Source organism: Harmonia axyridis, chromosome 7, assembly GCF_914767665.1.
Source record: "Harmonia axyridis chromosome 7, icHarAxyr1.1, whole genome shotgun sequence".
Taxonomy (NCBI): domain Eukaryota; kingdom Metazoa; phylum Arthropoda; class Insecta; order Coleoptera; family Coccinellidae; genus Harmonia; species Harmonia axyridis.
This window is the reverse complement of record NC_059507.1, coordinates 11,299,994-11,319,895: the sequence shown is the minus strand read 5'-3', so window position 1 is coordinate 11,319,895 and position 19,902 is coordinate 11,299,994. Positions and strand designations below refer to the sequence as shown.

At 38.3% G+C, this 19,902-nt stretch overlaps 1 protein-coding gene across 1 annotated transcript in view; it reads right to left on the bottom strand.

The window, feature by feature from the left end:
* LOC123684122 (protein O-mannosyl-transferase TMTC1-like) overlaps positions 1–19,902 on the bottom strand; it is a 240,015-nt gene that overhangs the window by 181,504 nt on the left and 38,609 nt on the right. Inside the window, exon 3 of the mRNA XM_045623261.1 lies at positions 177–1,020. Coding sequence (XP_045479217.1) covers positions 177–1,020 — 844 coding nt within the window. The remainder of the gene's footprint in view (positions 1–176; positions 1,021–19,902) is intronic.

Below are 19,902 nucleotides of genomic sequence, written 5' to 3'. Positions count from 1 at the left end.
GCGACACAACAAAGAACAAGCTACCCTTGTCGCTGGCAGGGAAACACTCTATCAACGAACACCTGTCTTCCAGACTTTAGAACCACACCTCCCCAAAAAAAAGGGTCCAACTCCCCGGATAATTCCCGAAGTGAAAATCTGTGTTAGGTACAAATAAGCAGAATGCGCCGACCTACCTTTCGGAGGGTTCACCGGCACCGCCGATCGATACAGGGACTCCTCGTTGAACCAGACCCCGTTCCTGAGCACGGTTTTGACTCCGAACGCCACCAGCACCGTCACGAGACACACGACGAGCGACGGCCGGTATCTCGTGTTATTCCACACGGAGGAGAACGCCAGGCCGAGCAATAAACACCAACCGATGCTCGGGATGTAAAGCACGCGTTCCGCCACCACGAAGCCGACGTAGAAGAACAGATTGGTGGCCGGCAGGAAGGGCATAGCCAAAAACCCGATCGATAGCAGCACCACGTGAGACGTTTTCAAATTTCTCCTGTTGTCCGACGTCGTCGCTGACGTCGATCTGAAATGCCTCAAACACATACACGGTAAGTGGCCGTTCACACTGTTATTATTGTTGTTCGTGCGGCAAGAAGTCGTGTGGCAGTCGGCCATGCAATGATTACACACTGTACACGATTTGGTCCTTCGGGTATCCCGCTTCCGGTAATGCCTTTTGTCCAGGTCGTGGTTTGACGCTATGCTGTTGAGGCAGTATTTCACCGTCACGATGAGGATGACGTAGAACATGATGGTGAGGAAGCTTCGAGGATCTGCCAGTGATGATAACCTGGGTATGGCGTCCATGCCCCAGTCGAAGCTGAGGGTCGAAGGGAACAGGAGAAGCCAGATGTTGAAGACTGGTAGGTAGCTGAATGTCAGGAACCTGGTGAGGAATTTGGGTTCTTTCGATGTGGGGTTGTCGGCTGTTGAGAAGTTCGGAGGTTTGTTCTGCAGCCGGAACATCAGGATGATCACTGTCGATATCACCAGGGGAAGAGCTGTTTGCCACTTTTTCTGTAATAAAAATAGAAGTTATCAATATTATTTTTTACTGTCTTGATGCAACTGCTATCATTAGAACGTTAAGGTGTGAGGTTGAAGGAGAAAACTACAATTCTTGTGAACGAAATCTATCTTGTTCGAAGCCACAAAAGAGACAAGAGTTACAGATGCAGCTTGTAAATAAACTAACTACAAACAAGTGAGCGGAGCTGGTTGCCCATAAAAAACTTTGAAAAAACTTTGAGACAGGCAATCAATTTAATATTTATCCATTCAAAATAATGAAGATCTTCGAAGTTGGGCTGCGAATTACATATCTAGACCGTAAAGATGTTAAACAGTCGTCAGAGGAGAAGAAAGAACTACATGCCTATCGATCTGGATGATAACTTTTCATGAATAGTGAAACATTTCTGGTAATAGATTTCACTTCTTTACTGTCACATGCGTAGTTTTTGCAATTGATGATATCTTTGATGATTGATGAAATTTTCAATAATTGTTCACGATTTTGTTACAATGAACTGGTAGATCACACGATTGAATAAAAATGCTTAAAAAACATCAATGTTCCGTTATTCTGGTAAGACCCCTTGTATCGAGAACACTATCTTACAAATGGGGCAAAATGCACTAGAAGGTATATGAACTGTAATAAAAAGAACCCCATGTCTCATAGGAAAAACATGCATACCAAACAATTAAGTTCTTCAACGCTTTTTTATCAATCACCTATGTATTTTCTGAACCTCAAAATGAATAATTTGGTGCGTGGAATTGGCATGTACTTCTTGGTGTCCAATGATTGAATCATAGTCATTATCCATAGAGCTAACTTTCATAGGACTCCCAAAACATGCCTTTAAAACAATCGTGGCAGAGTGAATAGAGTCATCATAAACAGTAAGGAAACCGATGAAAAATATTTTGAAAAATTTCCAATTCACAGCTACTCATCAGATTCGACAAGAAGTTCATCCTACAGGGTGGCCATATCAAATAGTAGAGGTGGATGTTTCGTTTTTTCCGGAGAACGCCAAGATATATCAATTTTTTTATTTTCTGGTTAATCGATCATCTCCATAAGTGGAATGTCAACCCTCCCAATATTCTTGAATAGAATTGAGTGACTAATTTTGTTGGAAAATGAACAATTTTTTTTCAATATGCTGTTTGAATAGCTAACAAATCATTTCTGAGTAGTAATAGTTAGTTTCTGTGTTCATCATTTTCTCCCAAATTCTTTAACACTCTCTGTTATTGTTATTCACCCATGTGTGCGACAAAAAGTTGATAACAACTTATAAGTTGAGTAAACTATATCACATTTAGAATTCGTTCATAAATTCTACCACTTAACGCTCGAAAATGAAACAATTTTTTCGGCATATCCATATAGCTAGTTTAGATTCTTGAGGGGTTGTAATTGTAATAATTGTAATATTGTGTTCTGGATATTAGTTACGAAAAGAAAAATGAGATTCAAGAAAAATCTTCCAGCTGTTTCATACATCATCTTAATACCTTTAGCAATAGGGAAATAACTATTGGACCTGCCAAGAAGGCCTATGTATTCACATAGCTCATGAAGAGGATCAAAACAGCATCCAGCCCAGCTCATCCAGTCCAATTAAACTAATCCCACTCCAAATAACATCTAAATGATAAATCATCAATTACAACGACACCACAACCACGACGAAACAACACCATGAATATTCAAAAGCATCACCATTGACGACCTGCACCATCGAACGTTGGCAGCCCTTCACGGCAACACCGGCCACAGAAATCAATGAGAGCGTTTTCCATCCGTCGGCACGGGCTTTTATAAACGATTCGCTGTATCGTTTATACGAACGGAACAATTTAAGGCCGCCGCTCCGACCAACAGGCCTTCACAATGTGCAATTTGAGAGAGCGTATGAATATGCATGATGGTCGCCATTCGGATCAACAACAAACCCAGTAACATGGCTGTGAAACCAGAGTAATTATCACTCCATTCATTGGGACAAGGTTATCCAACGTTTATATTGAATTCGTGTCCCGCACGTGTTCTTGATATGAACAACGAAGAGTTTGCCGACATTAATTGAGTTCTGTAGCTCCGAATAACGTGTCGTGAAATCGAATGAAATCTACAGCGGTGGAATGTATTACGTTCGATATGCGTTCCAAATAGAATCAGCGATCAATTGCTGCCTGCTCTCTAGCTTACAATCTTTGTTCGCGTAATCATTGCTGGTTACTGTTGTTATGTTACTTTGCACTGCTAACCTAGTTCTATTGTTCTCCCCATTAGAGCTGTTTTCACCACTGTACCATCTACAGCCCGTCTTCCAGTACTAGAGTTCTGAGGATCTCCAGTATTCAGGACGATGGTTATATCTTCAATCTCACAAACTTCTCATCCAAAGAATTTTTGCGTTGGCTTGCAATGATCAAGTGCACAAAAGTTTCTTCCTCTATTGCCCAAAATCTGCATTCGTCAGTTTCTAATAACCCATAATTCTCCTAAGGTGCTTGTTCTCTCATCAGTATTATTCTCACCATTGTTTCATCAACATGTCTTCCAGTTCTAGAGTTCTGAGGATCTCCAGCATCTACGACGAAAGTTACATCCTCCTTCCTACAAACTGCTCATTTAAAGCAGTTTTTGCGTTGGCCAGGTTATCAGGAGTTTCTACCTCCTCTCCACAGATTCTGCAGTCCTCAGTTTCTGATAACCCTATTCTCATTTGGTGCTTTTTGAGGCTTGTAGTGTCTAGTCGTGTAGGCACGTTCTTAATGAGATCCAAATTCTTCTCAGAACTTGCATATTTTATATTATACAGTTACGAAGGAATCTTTAGGTGTGATATATGTCTTAGAGATTTTGCCATCATTTGTCTCGAGTTTTTGATTACTCTATTCTCAACAGGTTCCTTCTGAGGCGGCAGTGTCCTGTAGGGAATCCTCTTAAACGATGCAGCATCTCCTTATCCATTTCAGAATTTGCAGTTATAAAGTTACTAAGGAATTTTTTGATGTGATCTATATCTGATAGATTTTGAAACTCTCCGTTGAATAAACTACTTGGTAAAATGCCGAGATTTCATTCTTCAGAGCACCTTACAATAGTCTGCAGGCTGCAGGTTTCTTAGGCTTATTGAGTATGAAAATGAGATGTTATTTTCATTCATCCTTATGCGTTTAAAACAATTTTACTTTCTGAGAAACATGTTATGTTTTTTGAATTACAATTGGAGAAGGTGTAGAATTCTAATAATCTCCAGAATTCGTGTCGAAGGTTACATCCTCACTCCAACAAACTTCTCATCCAAAGCATTTTTGCGTTAGCTTGCAATGATGAAGTATTCTGTGACCAGGTGATCAGGACTTTTTCTCTCCTCCCAACAAAATCTGCACTTGTCTTCCTGAAGCAGCAGTACCTTGTAGGGAAGTTAGTGCAGATGAGTAGCATGCTCTAACCAAGATTCTAATTCCTCTTTGGATCTCGCAGTTCTAAAGTCACTGAGGAACTTCTTGGGGTGATCTTTACCTGAAATATTACGTCACCGTTTCTCTTTCAGTTTATTGCTTTTGTCAACATTTTTTGTTGAAGGTGAAACTATGTACTTCAGCGCACTTAAGTATAGTAAACCTGCAACGGTTTTAGACTAGGAGTTGGGATGTAATCCAGAAATGCATTCATCAATATCATTCGGAAGAGTGATCTAATATTGTAAAGAGATTTTCACCAGGCAGATTCTGTTGCATATAAGATGCGACTCTTTCAAAATTACTTTGGCCATACTGCGGTTTTTCAACTTTGTAGTTTTCAAACAGCAGAAAAACAATAGTGAGCGAACAAATGAAATCTAAGGAAAATATGTCAGATGCTTATTGTCGAACAATCAGCCAATGGACTTCTGTGTCTCTTATTGTTATTGTCTCAAGTCAATGATTTTCGGTAGAAAAAAGACAACAGATTTTTATCGATAGTAAAATTCTGCTGATGAGGTCCAACTGGTAGAAAGCGCTCAGTAAGCATTTGCACAAGAAGTATCTCTTTCCTACAACGCAACTACGTGCTGGCATTATCAAGTCCTCGAGGATAAGGTAGTTCAATATATCTAACAACTAGATATCCATATGAGATACTTCATAACTACAAGTTTCAAAGGCATAGTCAAAAACAAACGGTTTCATTGTAGTGCTCCCAGTAAAATGGAAACTGAAATATGTACATTGAACTACATATGTTCTTTCTGTAAATTCCGCCAAATATTTTCTCATATCTGGGCAAAAGCCAGTACAAAAGGAACGATATGATATCGTCGATATCAAAGGAAAATTACATGAAAGAGGAAGCGTCCTCTTTTTCGTCAACTGAAAGAGTCATATCAGTCGTATAAAGGAAAAATATAATGGAATATCGACATCGTATTGAAGTTGTAACACAAATATTTTCTTATCTTCGTAATGTATTGGAATTTCACTGTCCAAGCCCAAGATTCTTTCTGGGGAGTGAAACTTGAATTGACCACACTCTATTATTTAGAGCTGGAAATATACTACTCCTCCATAAGGATTATGCATCAAGATTCCCAGATAATCTTGTTAATGTCTATATTTGAGTTCTTTCACTATTTGAATACTCAACTCATCTAGACTCATCACATGGTCGTTTCAGCTGATGAAACTCCCCTTATGTCAATGTTGTCTTTCAAAAAGTACAAGTGTAGTTGAACTCGTTTCATGTGCTCAGGTAAAATATTTGTAAGATTCTGTTGGACTTAAGGGCTCAATTCAGCAGCTTTTGATTCGATTTGAATAACCTTCTGTCACTCCAAATTCCATAACCATACATTCGAAGCAATCCATTGCAATAACCTCGGCTTTTGGTGAGCAGTTTGTCTGACAAATGTGCTACGAATACAGTTCATCGTTTACACGAGGTAAACGTTGAATTCTCGCGTGTTCATGGACACAGCGAATAAAAATCCTGACATGGCCAGACGACAGTTCAAACATACGTTACATTCAGTATTGACCAACATGCCCGGAACATATACACAGTTACACGATCGACGATTCTGATGTTCTATGGCATTACATGCATAGACTCTACAACTAGCTTACTATAATCATTCAATGCTGGTTTAACATTGATCGATATATTCAAATCCTCCACCTGCATCATGCTCAATTATTAGGAATTGGAAATGAGTTCTCCATTTACTAAACCATCAAATCAATAATTTCAAACGTTTTTCGAAAACAAACATAACAGGTGCCGTCTGTTGCTGATGCCAAACTATGAACTAGGAGGGTATACTATTAAAACAGCATAATTCAAAGGTTCAACGTATCACGGTGTTTGCTAGCAATAATATTCACATAGATATAAAGTAGATATTTGGGAATTATATATGAAATAACACAATTCAACGATTGCTTAACCGGCACAAACATAATCGTTTGGCTAAATTGTAATAATCCAATTGCATACTAATTTTCGAAACTGGCATGGATTTCGGACGAATCTGCAGTAAAGAGTGGAAACATTACCAATGAATTATCAATCGATCATCATTTATATATATTAATTATAATTGTATCCGAGTGACACCAATTTGATTGAGAATCATTACAAGCTCAAAGAGTTTTAGAAGTCTCCGTCCTGAGACCACCAACGAATTATCATCAACAAAAATTGTCATAAATTCCGAAACTATGTGATCAGGTTAATCATTAATTAAAAGAAAAAACATCAACGGCCCAACAACCCAACCCTGGGGTACACCCAATCCAACCCTACAATTCTCTGACCCACAGTTATTAACTACCATAGAGCGATCGCTGATGTAAATTACAATCCACTGAAGGAAAATAACTCGCACCACCATAATTTAAACAATGAAGCATGTGTAGATAAATCTCAGTATTAGCAGAGGAACTGTGAATGAAGCATCATGCATTTCAACGTATTCTACAAGATGAACAGATAAAAACCTGAAAAAAACTCTGTCTCCCGTAAGGGTGTAGTGATTGGTTTGTGCATTAATTTCCAGAAGGGAGCTGATATGCTGTCCTTCATATCATCAGAAGTTAAAGACGCACAGATTATTATTAAATCTGAATAAAATTAGGAAAAAAACCATAAAGAAGGTTTATATGTTATAGTTTCCACTATATTGATTTGGGGTTAGCGACCCATTCGAAATGAGAAGCTGAAACTGAATGGATAGCTTGAAAACCAACATGAAACTTAGAATTGGACAACTAGTCACCAAATGGACAATGGTTTGTTCTACGCAACAGTCACATAGTGGGCTTTCAATAGAACGCCATTCGGAAAGCACACTATTGCAACGACCATGACCAGTGATGACTTGATTCGAAGTACACCAAATTTTCCTAAGAAGATGAAAACCAGAAACTTCCTCTGAAAGATCAACGATTAGACTTTTGTTGAAGACATCACAAAATCTCCATTCCGAACGCCAAATTTCTTTGTCACTTTCATTAGATTGAAGGAAAATATTAATCCATAAGGGTTTACGTGACTTTGATCTGGCAGTTCTAGAATTTGAGAGGTAAGATACGATTGGAAATAACTTCGAGTATAAAAAAAATTCATCTCAAGACTTTTTACTGCAACCTGTCTGAGAATGTTCCTATCAACTGATAGACCCTAAAATACCCATTCTCTAATTCTGTGGTTATTCCGTTCATTCTTCCACATCTTGTAAAACAAAATCGTGCGAGAATATATCAGAAACGCACAGTTTTCATGGTTATATTTTATTATTCTATGTTGGCACTCCGAACTTTCCGCTACGGCTTTATCTGTCAATTCATCAATTTGCCTTAATGAAATCAGTTCTGCCAACCAACATTTTTCAATGCAAAAATCACCAAATTATATTTATGGAAATATTTCATTAATTTCAATGAAAATGCAATGAATTAGAGAATAGTTATTTATAATACAAGTGCAGAAGGCATTGATATTCTTCCACGAGTTCAAAATTCAAAAACGAGCCACGAAGTGGCGAGTTTTGGAATGAACGAGTGGTAGAATAAGCCTTCTGTACGAGTATTATACATTATTTTCTCTAATTCATTGCATTTTCATTGAAATTAATGAAATATTTACATAAATATATTTTAGTGATTTTTGCATTGAAAAATGTTGGTTGGCAGAACTGATTTCTTTAAGGCAAATTGATGAATTGACAGATAAAGCCGTGGCGGAAAGTTCGGATAACCAACATAGAATAATAAAATACAACCATGAAAACTGTGCGTTTCTGATATATTCTCGCACGATTTTGTTCTACAAGATGTGGAAGAATGAACGGAATAACCACAGAATTAGAGAAAATAATGTATAATACTCGTACAGAAGGCTCATTCTACCACTCGTTCATTCCAAAACTCGCCACTTCGTGGCTCGTTTTTGAATTTTGAACTCGTGGAAGAATATCAATGCCTTCTGCACTTGTATTATAAATAACTATTCTACACTTTTCGACTACGATTTCTTCATCACACAGTCCACCAAAATCGAACGCTCCCAGACTCGTATATCTCCTATTAGTACAACAGCATTTCGAATACCCGCATCCAAAAGAACAACCGTATATGTCATCTTCGTGCACGAGATCCGGTATCCGGAAAAAGACGCGAGATGTAGATCGAAGTAGCGCAGAAGAAACAGCGGAACGACGTCGTATATTTCCAGTGAAGAATTCCTCTGCCTCTGTAGAACTGAATGAGTCCCCAACTCAATATGCGCCAATCTTTCAGACGAATGAGGGTTATGCCCCGAGCCCGCTGTGGAACTTCTTCTAATCCGACATCAAATATATATCAACCGTCGGAGATTTATTTTATGGAACTGTTACACGCCCAATTGTTTTCCTTATACCGGCAGCTTTGGCACTATCCGAAGCTTCGGAGCTTTCCTATGCGAGCGAAGTATTCGGATAATGCGTTCTTTTGTTGGCGTATAATTTAATTCACTTCAACATTCGACAATTTCAGACGAATTTGTTCAAAACCATAATGACATCTTTTTGAGTTTCATCGATCAACCTTAAATCCAAAAAAACAAATTCTGGATCGATTTTATGATGCATATTAGTTGCGCAAAGTTTGAATATTCCAAGGACTTCAGAATGCGCAAAATTGCCCTTTTCCTGGAAACCGGCAGAGTAACATCTGCAAATTTGATGAAACCATTAGAATCTCTGTTGGATAATAGCTATAAATCGAATTTCGTGAAGTTTTCTAGATATTTCGGAAACCATTGAAGATATTTTGGACACACTCATTCCTTTTTAACGCAACTTTTTCGTAATTCAAGCCATACTGTATTTCTAACGGTGTTGAGTATGAAGTTGAAGGTTCAACCAACGGAAGTGTTTTATAGAGTTTTCCTTCAACTTCATTTCTACTACAATTGTGAATCGCTTCTAATTTCGAAATACGCGTCCGACTCCGACTCGCTTGTTGTTATTTGGTGCAGCTCTCCGAAGCGCTACGTCCCGAAAGAATCTCCTACAAAGAGGAATTAGGAGTAAATCTGGTGCCGATTAACGAACGGATGACGGTAGATAAAGGCTTACTTCTTCATTCCCCCCTAAGCCCAGATCGATATGAATTATCTTCCTCATTCATCACACTCCATTCGTGGGCATTAAGGTCTATGTGTGGACCTCTCTTCTTTTTCTATAAGCGGAGCCAAAGCGGTATTGAATCTCTGCAGCATCATCATGAATTTCGCTTTAAAGGCAGGCTTCAGATGAAATTACAGTTCGTCGGAGGATTCGCTGGAACATTCCATGTTCAATCGCCTTCGGATGAATGGTTTGTACAAAATTACGCCGCTTTTCTGCGGATGATGATGAAATATATAGTATGTCTCCGGTATGATCACTCTTTCAGGTTCGATATTCAAACTCTGAAATGTAAGAGCTTTATAAAAGGTGAATCACATTCGTATTCCTACCCAGTATAGAAGTCAGTCAGATGAATATCAAATGACCATTTAAAAGTGCATTATCCTTTTCTTAAGTTTTATACAGGGTGATTTTCAGTTTCCACCTAAAATTTCAATTCGTGATCACTTGAACAGCTATTGCGAATCAATTGAAATGTTCAGGGAATATATATGTAGGCTTGGTTAATCGATCGTCTAGAGGTATGATTCGATTACCTACCTTTCGTCTTCTTCTTCGTGACTTTATTGGATTTGTAATAATTGAACTCTTTTGAATTAGTCACATCTATTTACAAAGCCACACTTATACAGTACAAACTCGCAGTATTGAGAATATCTTAATTACGTCTTAATTACAAGTTTCTCACTACGGTACTGAATTTCGTCTTTAATTAGAGTGTTTATTACTCGAAACGTCTTTGCATATCACATCTTCGTCTTCAATTCGAGTTTCGTCTTCAACTCGTTCGTGACTCGTCTGCGAATCGTCTTTACGTCGTACGTTTTAAGTTGACCGACCGAATTTGTTCTTCACTCGTCTTAGACTTGACTTGAACTGTCCACCGGCTGGAACTTACTGTCTACCGACCGCAACTTACTGCGACCTCCCCTGAATATCGATTTCCCTTCTTCCGGCTTGACCACACCCTTAGCACCACTTCGATATCGGGGAAGGTACCACCCCCTAGTCCAATAAGAGTTTTGCCGTACCGCCCACAAAGCTCTTCGCGGATTCCTGGAAATCGAATATTCTCGAAGGACTAGAACCTGATACCCAGATGTGACACATCTGGTACAACCGTCTTGTTTTCGATCTTTCTTAACCCCAGTAAATCTACTAAGATTTACAATCGAGTAATTGACCCAACATGTCTTCGCCATCTCGAATAATTAACACTTCCTTTCTAAGTTATATACAAAAGCAATTCGTTCCCTGTAAATTCATTGAAACTTTCATGTCCTCGATACTCGAAGAAACTAATAGGTCTTCAAGCATCCTGTTGACCATCTCAATTATTTACAGGGAACAATAACTGGATCCATCATATACTTCAATCGTTTGTTGGATTTCTTCAGATCTTTCTTAATTTTTATTGAATATACATAACCTATTCGTTAAAAAATAATTGTAAACACTTACTACTTTCCACAGTTTTTAATAATTTACGACAATTGTTTCGCCGTCTAAGTGACTGATCAGGGTTACATTGCAAATGTAACCCTGATGAAGCCGCTTAGACGGCGAAACAATTGTCGTAAATTATTAAAAACTGTGGAAAGTAGTAAGTGTTTACAATTATTTTTTAACGAATCAATATGATTTTCCACCAAGTAAGGACTGAATCAATTAAATAAACATAACCTAACCTAAAAACATAATACATCACAGATGTGAGATCATAATCATACCTCAGTACATAGATTTCTTTGAGTTAAAAATATTAGGTGTAGTGAAAAGAAATACCTTATTTTTCTAAGAGCTGGCTTTGGTTATCTGCATCTCTCGTGGTATGAGTCCGATCAGGTTTCGCTAGAAGGCGTTAGAAAGATGATATTTCGTACTTGAAAAACTTTTCTGATAGTTTTGTGATTAGTTGACTCAGTTGAGTTTGAGTGCGCTTAGAAGATGAATACTAGCAAAGAGAAAATACGCTATACTTCACAGTTTTTGCAATGTATATAGTGTTTATTGTCGTGACATTGTAACAGCCAATCTTGCGCAATTTTGGTTTCGTGAATTCCATTCCGAGAATATCGATGTCAAAGATGCCTCACGCACTAGCAGGTCAATTGTCGAAAATGTCGATGAAACCATAGACATTGACGAGTCTAGCCGTCATATAAGCACTGTTTCGATTGCCGAAGAGCTGAAAATTGCGCAAAAAACCGTTTGGAACCGCTGCTTCCTAGAAGGAGCTCGATGTATGGGTGCCATACGAGTTGACGCAAAAAACCTCATGGACCGAATTTCCATCAGCGAATCGCTACTAAATTGCATCAAGATCGATTCATTTTTGAAGCGATTAATGACTTACGACTACGTCAAGTGAAAACGGTTGTGGTCAAATCGCGGTGTTCCGACGGAAACGATGGCCCAGCTAGGATTGACGGCTAAGAAAGTTTTGCTGCGTGTTTGGTGGGATTGGCCGGGAATCATCCACTATGAGCTGCTCCTTAAGTGTACAATTGTTAACTAGGAGCTGTATTATCAATAATCAGACCGTCTCAAGGAAACAATCGCTCATAAGCGACCAGCTTTGGCAAATAGGAGGATAATTGTCTTCCATCAGGATAACGTCAGGCTACACACATCGATAATGACTAGTTAGAAGCTCAGGGAGCTTGGTTGAGAAATGAAGAAACGTTAAACGATAAAAACGTGGAATTATGCAGGGTAGGCTACGATTGTTGGCTGTCTTGACTTTTAAGGAGAACGAGATTTCATTACGATTTCATTGAAAATTAGGTTTCTTGGGTAAGAACCACTGTTCTATCGATCTGAAAGATTTTCAGCGCTGCGGTAATGTCGGTTATATCAAAAAGTATTAACAACTTTGCTGTTTCATATAGAACATCCTTTATGTTATTGCTTTTTTCAGTTTGTCGTGGCCTTTTAATTATTTATGTCTTGAGATTTTTTCCCTATCTCTAGCGATTTTTGAGTAATTGATTGACTTACTTCTGTTCTTGTGCAAAACATAGCTTCAATTAAACATAAAAAGAACAGTGGTTCCTATCCAAGAAACCAAATTCCCATTAAGTCTAGGGTAACATCGACTGTGCCCCCTCCTGTCTCATTAACAAACAACGAACATCACATCATTTTAGGCACGAATTCTTCTTCGTCTCCTGGATTTTCCGCCCACGAACCGGACCACACACAGTATAAATTCAAAGTCTCCCCCAACAAATCTCAGGGCTGAGACTTGAAGTTCCCCAAAGTTCCTGGAAATTCCTATCGAAATATAGATGCTCGAGGTGCCGAGTTTATCCCTTTCCAATTCCATCTGGCGTCCTCCGGGCACGCCGCGAAGGCATCGGCGTGAAATGTTTTATGTTCATGTCCTTAATGCACCCGCACATTTTATGGGATTATGTCTACTTCGCCGAGAACATATGTCGGGATTTATTCCCTGTGTTTATGAAAATGGGGAGAGTGGTTCCTCACGTCCTTCCCCGTGCAAGTGATTGATAGAGTGATGAAACGGATTTAATCGAAATGTTTGCCCAAGATGGATCGTCTCCCTTTCACGAAATAAATTCCCTCTCGCATGATGGCTTTTCCGGGTGTTTTCGAGGTATTGATACACCTTCACAGATAATTCAATCGACCGGACTTCCGATTAACACGGCGGATGTAAAAAGCGGAGACGTCTTAAGAAGGGGCTGAACGTTGAGGGTTGAATAATGTCTTGTGCGAAGTTGTTAGTTCGTTGATTGATGACAGATGAGATTGGATCAACAGGTTTTTATGAGCTGGTCAAGGATTGCTCTGGTGGTGAGTTTGTGTCATGGGCGTGTCATGTGAAGTGAAGGAAGAATTGTCTGTAAGGCCAAGCTCACACTGGCAACGTTTTAGTTTCAGTGATTAAATTATTAAGTCACCTGGAAGTTGCCAGCTGCTAGAACCATGGGTCTATATGAGCGATATACTAACTGACAAAGAAACTGCAACACCCAGAAGGAGCTGTTTAAATTTTAATTTGTTACTGGTAAAACATAAAGAGCATAGCAAGGTGTAAAGTGTTGAATTTGGAGAAAAAAATCGTGAATGTTTTTTCATGAAAACAATTTCTCCTACTTAAATATTGTAGTCGTTTTCTGCAAATTTTTTAAATTTTACAACAAACCAGCTGTTCGAGGAGGTCCAAAGTAAATGTTTAGTTGTTGTCGAAATGCCTAGAGCACGTGTTAGCGGAATTTATCGCCAGCTGAGTGAATTAGAAAGAGTTAAATTATTGGTCTACGAAAGGCGGGGTTGTCATTTCGAGAAATCACTAACGGGACGAACAGAAATCCAACTACTGTTATGAGATGTTGTCAAGCGTGGTTCAATAATGCCAAAATCTAAGAAGAGAAGACACCGGACGTCGAAGGGGCACAAATGAAGTTCAAGATGGACGTCTAAGACTTATGGCCATTAGAGACCGATTTGAGACAACTCGATCTTTGGATGATGAGATGTTAGGAGAACAAGGCCATCCTGTAACTGTCCGAACGGTTGATCGCCGGATAAGGTCTTTTGGACTGCAGCATTATCGACCCCATCTTGTTTTACCTCTGACAATTGAGCATCGCCGGCAACGATTACAGTGGTGCAGAAAATATAAACATTGGAATGTTGAATGGCATCAGGTCGTCTTTTCTGATGAATCTCGATTCTCCTTGGGTGCACATAATGACCGAAGAAGGTTTAGACGACGTCGGAGAGAAAAACGTGAACCTCAGTTTGATGATGACCGTCATATACATCGGACAGTAAGTTATATGGTATGGGGTGCTATTGCACATGCAAGTAGGTGACCTTTTGTCTTTATTCGAGATAATATGACAGTGCTCTCTATCAGAAACCTGAATCGTACTGAGTCGATAAAATATTGACGACGTTGGAGGAAAGGTAAATCGAATCGAGACGATCACCAATATTAAATGAGTTTCCTACCAACATTAACTTTCCATTACCCTTACGAACTAACTAGTTTGTGAGGAATACTACTACTAACATTTGATTTCAGGAGAAGCGGTTCCTCGATATGCGGTTGGAACTTTCAACTTCCTCGGTAGCTCAGTTGTTGAGAGCACTGGACTAGTGATTCGAAGGTTGCGGGTTCGAGTCCCGCTCGAGGAGGTACTCTTTCTGAAATTGTCTGCAAACTATTATATATAATTTCAGCCAGGACAACGTTTCATATTGTTTAACAATGAAGAACAAATAAATTTTCAGGGTCTTCTAGCGTCAAAACTAGCCTAAAGAAAAACTTTTCCCTATTGGACTTTTTTTTTGGAATAACTTGAATTATTCGCAATCTTGACGCATATTGGGTTATCAGTTGATGCTGTGAATTTTGTTAAAAGTTATCTGATAGGTCGAAGACAATATGTGGAAACGGAAGAGGGTGATTCGGATATTGGAGTTGTGGGAGGTGGTGTACCGCAGGGTTCAGTACTGGGCCCTCTGCTTTTCTGTATATATACATTTTACATCACGTGTGATATACAGTACGGTAAAGTATTTCGATATGCTGATGATATACAGGTCTTACATTCTTTTCTTTCATGTGATGCCAACAGAGCAAGTTCTATAATAAATGCTGACTTGAATGCTCTTGCAGAGACCTCTAAAAAACACCAACTTTTGCTCAACCCTAAAAAAACAAAGGTTCTCATATTCGGAAAAAACAAGGAGCATGTTTCTGCCAATTTAGAGGTCAGATTGAATAATGAAATTCTTCCGAGCATAAAGTCGGCCACCAATCTGGGTGTTGTAATAGATACGGAATTGAGATTCAGTGATCATGTTTCATCGTGTACACGCAAAGCCTTTGCGAGTTTGAGGATGCTTTATCCTCACAGGCATTCCCTTACAACTAAACTCAAGATATTGCTGGCGGATTCTTTAGTTTTGAGTCATTTTAACTATTGTGACGTAGTATATGGTCCATGTCTCACAAGGGCAGATAGGGTTAGGATTCAGCGGGTTCAGAGATCTTGCCTTCGATTTATTTATGGAATACGTAAATATGATCCAGTAATCCATAAACTGAAGTGTTGCAATTGGTTGGATATGGATAGAAGACGAGAACTTCATTCGGCTGTGTTATTTCATTCCATCATAGTTCACCAGAGTCCACCTTACCTATACAATAAAATACGTTTTCGATCTGATGTACATAATCTCAATTTGAGGCATAGGGGACTGATTTCACCACCTGCTCATTCCACAGCGTTGTTCACTAGATCTTTTTCTTACCAAGTTTACGCATTGTACAATCAGATACGGAATGACTTCAAGGGTCTCGGTCTAGCCAAGTTTAGATACAGGATGAAGCTATTGCTTCTTGGACGATTAGTGTGAGGTACAAGCGGTATGATTGAATGTTTTCATCTTATTTTTTTTTCAATTAGTGCATGGAATTATGGGGGAACTTTTTTTATTTTTTTTTCATGTTACTAGTGGAACAAACAGTTGCGTGAATTTGGAGCTTAATTTCATATCAGTTTTTACTGCCTTAAGCTCCGGTTTGCAGACGTTTTTTTTTCTCTGGGTTATATTTTCTTTAAGCATTATCTGTTATGTCATACTTCTGCAAATAAAGAAATTTATAAATTTATAATTTATTTATTAATTATATTTATATCGAAAACTCAGCCAATTTCACAGAAAGCAACATTCCTCTCATAAAGCATACGGTATTCTTCGTGTTAGATTGTCAGTTCGACAATTTTTCCCAAGTGGTATATTGTAACGTTACAAAATGATCAACATCAAGTGGTATACATGTAACGTCCTCGCCGTTATTTCTCCTTCGCCAACAAAACGTCGAACGCCATGCGGTCATCGACTGTATCATCCGACTCAATAATGAAATCGCCTCTGGGGTCGAGGCGACCGTATTGCTTGTCCGAGAATCGATCAGAAAATATGTGGATACCCATTCAACCGGGATATTAAGAATCGGAGTATCGGTAACTCTCCACCCCACGCAACGTTTTGCCGCCGCCGAAAAGCCATCGAGTGGCGCTAAATGAAAATGAAACAACTTCTGTCGATACCGGGGGAAAAAGAAGTTCTTCGAATAATTGGCCGAATTTCTCTCCGTCGACTCTCGCCCGATCCAATTTATATTTGATTGAAAAAGTAATCAAGTCGGGAATGGAGTATAAAAGAGACTGATCGTCGTACCCAAATGTTTTATATCGATCCCGTAATAGTTTGCACAATCCCCGTTTATGGCTCGGAACGTTAAAGACGAGCCGGATGTCGGTCAATTGTCGAGAAGACGATACAGACAGGATTCTTTCGGAAGTTCAGAGGAATCCGGAGAATTTTGCTACAAGAGGTGATGTAGCGGTCGAATGCAGGAAGGTCGAGTGGAAAGGTTGTGGAAATTATGATGGAAATATACAGGGTGGCCACTTTTTCAATGGGATTGTATTGGTAACTTTTAAACCATAAGAGTTAGAAGGTCGGTCAAATGGAGAAAAAGTTGCATGCATAGAAGCATTGTCAAGCAGTTCAAACAAATCGAGATTATCTGGGCCGGTTATTGAGATATCATAAGAAAAGAAATTCTGTCATTTTGATTTTCCTTTTCTTCCCACTTTATTTCAAATATTATCAAAAAATGTTACAGGAATTTTTTATTCGACAGTGTATTGTTCTCAATTTGACGTAATCAGATTTCGTATCCAACGTTTCGTGCTCTCTGGGCCACCCTCAACCTCATTTTTTTCAATACGGACCTGTATATTTTATGACACTTCTGGAAATAACTTTTAACGCTGAATTCAACGATATACCATACAATGTCATTCAAAGTTGATTTTCAGGTGATTTTGACCCTTATCCAAATTTCTTTGGGTCGGATCTGTATTACATCAATTTACTCATCTTGAACTAAATGGAACATATCAGAATCAAATCAAGAAACAAGTAATAATTATTTACATATTTCAATTCATAATAATTAAACGAATTATCATTTAATGAAAGAAAAATCGAATGATTATCCGAAAGTAAATGAAAATGAATGAGGTAAGTGTTCGAAATGTCCACCATTTTGTAAAATGCACTTAACGGTTCTGGAACCCATACTTCTTATACATTTGCTTATTTCGTTTTCTTGAATACCTTTCAATACATTCTCAATCTTCTCGCGAGAAATCACTATTGTGGATTTGTCATTTGTTCCAGAATCGAACTTTATTTTGATATCATTACGATATAAGTTTTGCAAGGCTTGGTATTCAAATTTGAAATCATTGTGTTCGCGTCTCTTGACTATTTCATTAACAGCAGTTTTTGTTAAATTGCATTCACTACAGATCCGACCCAAAGAAAATTGGATAAGGGTCAAAATCACCTGAAAATCAACTTTGAATGACATTGTATGATATATCGTTGAATTAAGCGTTAAAAGTTATTTCGAAAAGTGTCATAAAATATACAGGTCCGTATTGAAAAAAATGAGGTTGAGGGTGGCCCAGAGAGCACGAAACGTTGGATACGAAATCTGATTACGTCAAATTGAGAACAATTTATTCTCGAATAAAAAATTCCCGTAACATTTTTTGATAATATTTGGAATAAAGTGGGAAAAAAAGAAAAATCAAAAGGACAGAATTTCCTTTTTTTATGATATCTCAATAACCGGCCCTGATAATCTCGATTTATTTGAACTGCTTGATAATGCTTCTATGCATGCAACTTTTTCTCCATTTGACCGACCTTCTAACTCTTATGGTTTGAAAGTTACCAATACAATCCCATTGAAAAGTGGCCACCCTGTATACTAACTGATAGAGAAACTGCAACACCCAGAAGGAGCTGTTTAAATTTCAATTTATTTTTTTTGGTTGAACATACATAAAAAATCGTGAAGGTTTTTTTATGTGAACAATTTTGTTACTTAAATATTGTAGTCGTTTTTTGCAAGTTTTTTGAATTTAACAACAAACCTGCTGTAGAAAAAACTTTGCTGTTTCACCGCCTACTGAAGAAGCTTCTGACATATTGGAAGCGTCGGTTTCGAAGCAACATAAGCTGATCAAGCCCTCCGCTTAGCTAATGCATCTGCCATGGCATTATCTGGAATTTCAGCTTGAGCCCGGAACTCTATGTGTAGGATTGTCAATTGATATGACGGATTTTTTCTTTCCTCACTGCTACTATCTATCACATCAAGTGATTTCGATATAATTTTGCTGGATAAAAATTATTTTCAGTTTCCACTGTTATATTAGGACGTTTCAATTGGGGTATCTACTGAAGGTTCCTAAATAATACTTTTTGCAGGTTGTCAATGTAATTCAGACCTTCGGCATCTCGAGTATAATTAATTTCAATTTCCATCTTCCATTACTGAAGCCCCTACTAGATTAATGAATTATCTTTCTTAGTTAAATGTAAATAAACTAGCGGTTCGATCTGATTTCATGTTGAGAAATTGAGAGCAAGATCACGTCTCAGATAAACGGCGGAGCTTTGGTATTTGATATTCATGTGTAGTTAAAAACGCTACAAAACTTTGCTTGTTTCGGGAAACCGTCTAACCATTCGTAAATAATTAATAGTGGCGCCTATACAAATCACAAACGGTTTTCCAAACTAGAACATGCTCCGCGAGCTTTTGAAGGGTTTCGCTAGGGAGGAGTTCAATGAAATCGGGTAAATATTATTTTCAAAATGAGGGTAGTGGCATAATATCAAACGAACATTTGCACAAGCGTTTCGATGGGGTAGTTCAAGTAAGATTGCAATAACTATACAGCAGTAGGGATGAGCGTTATCGTGATTTTGAAATCACGTTGTGAATCGTGTCTGTGATTTTTCAATATCAGTGATTTTAATGCGTCATGCGATCACGGTTTCGGAATAATTTTAGAGACACCTAATACTTCGCTTTTGGTTTCAAGGAAAAGGGGAAAATGTATCTGACAATATAAAAAACATAAAAAAATATGAGTTACAGGTTGCATATCACGATTCACAATCATATTCACAGTATTCAGTTATAACTGATACCAAACGCGTTTAAGAGCAAAATCGTTACTGAACATCCGAATTCCATATGTTATTCTTACGGTGATATACAGGGTGTTCTGATTTGTTTCCGACAAACTGAAACGGGTGATAGATCACATCATTTTGAGCAAAAAAGTTCCTATGAACATGGGTC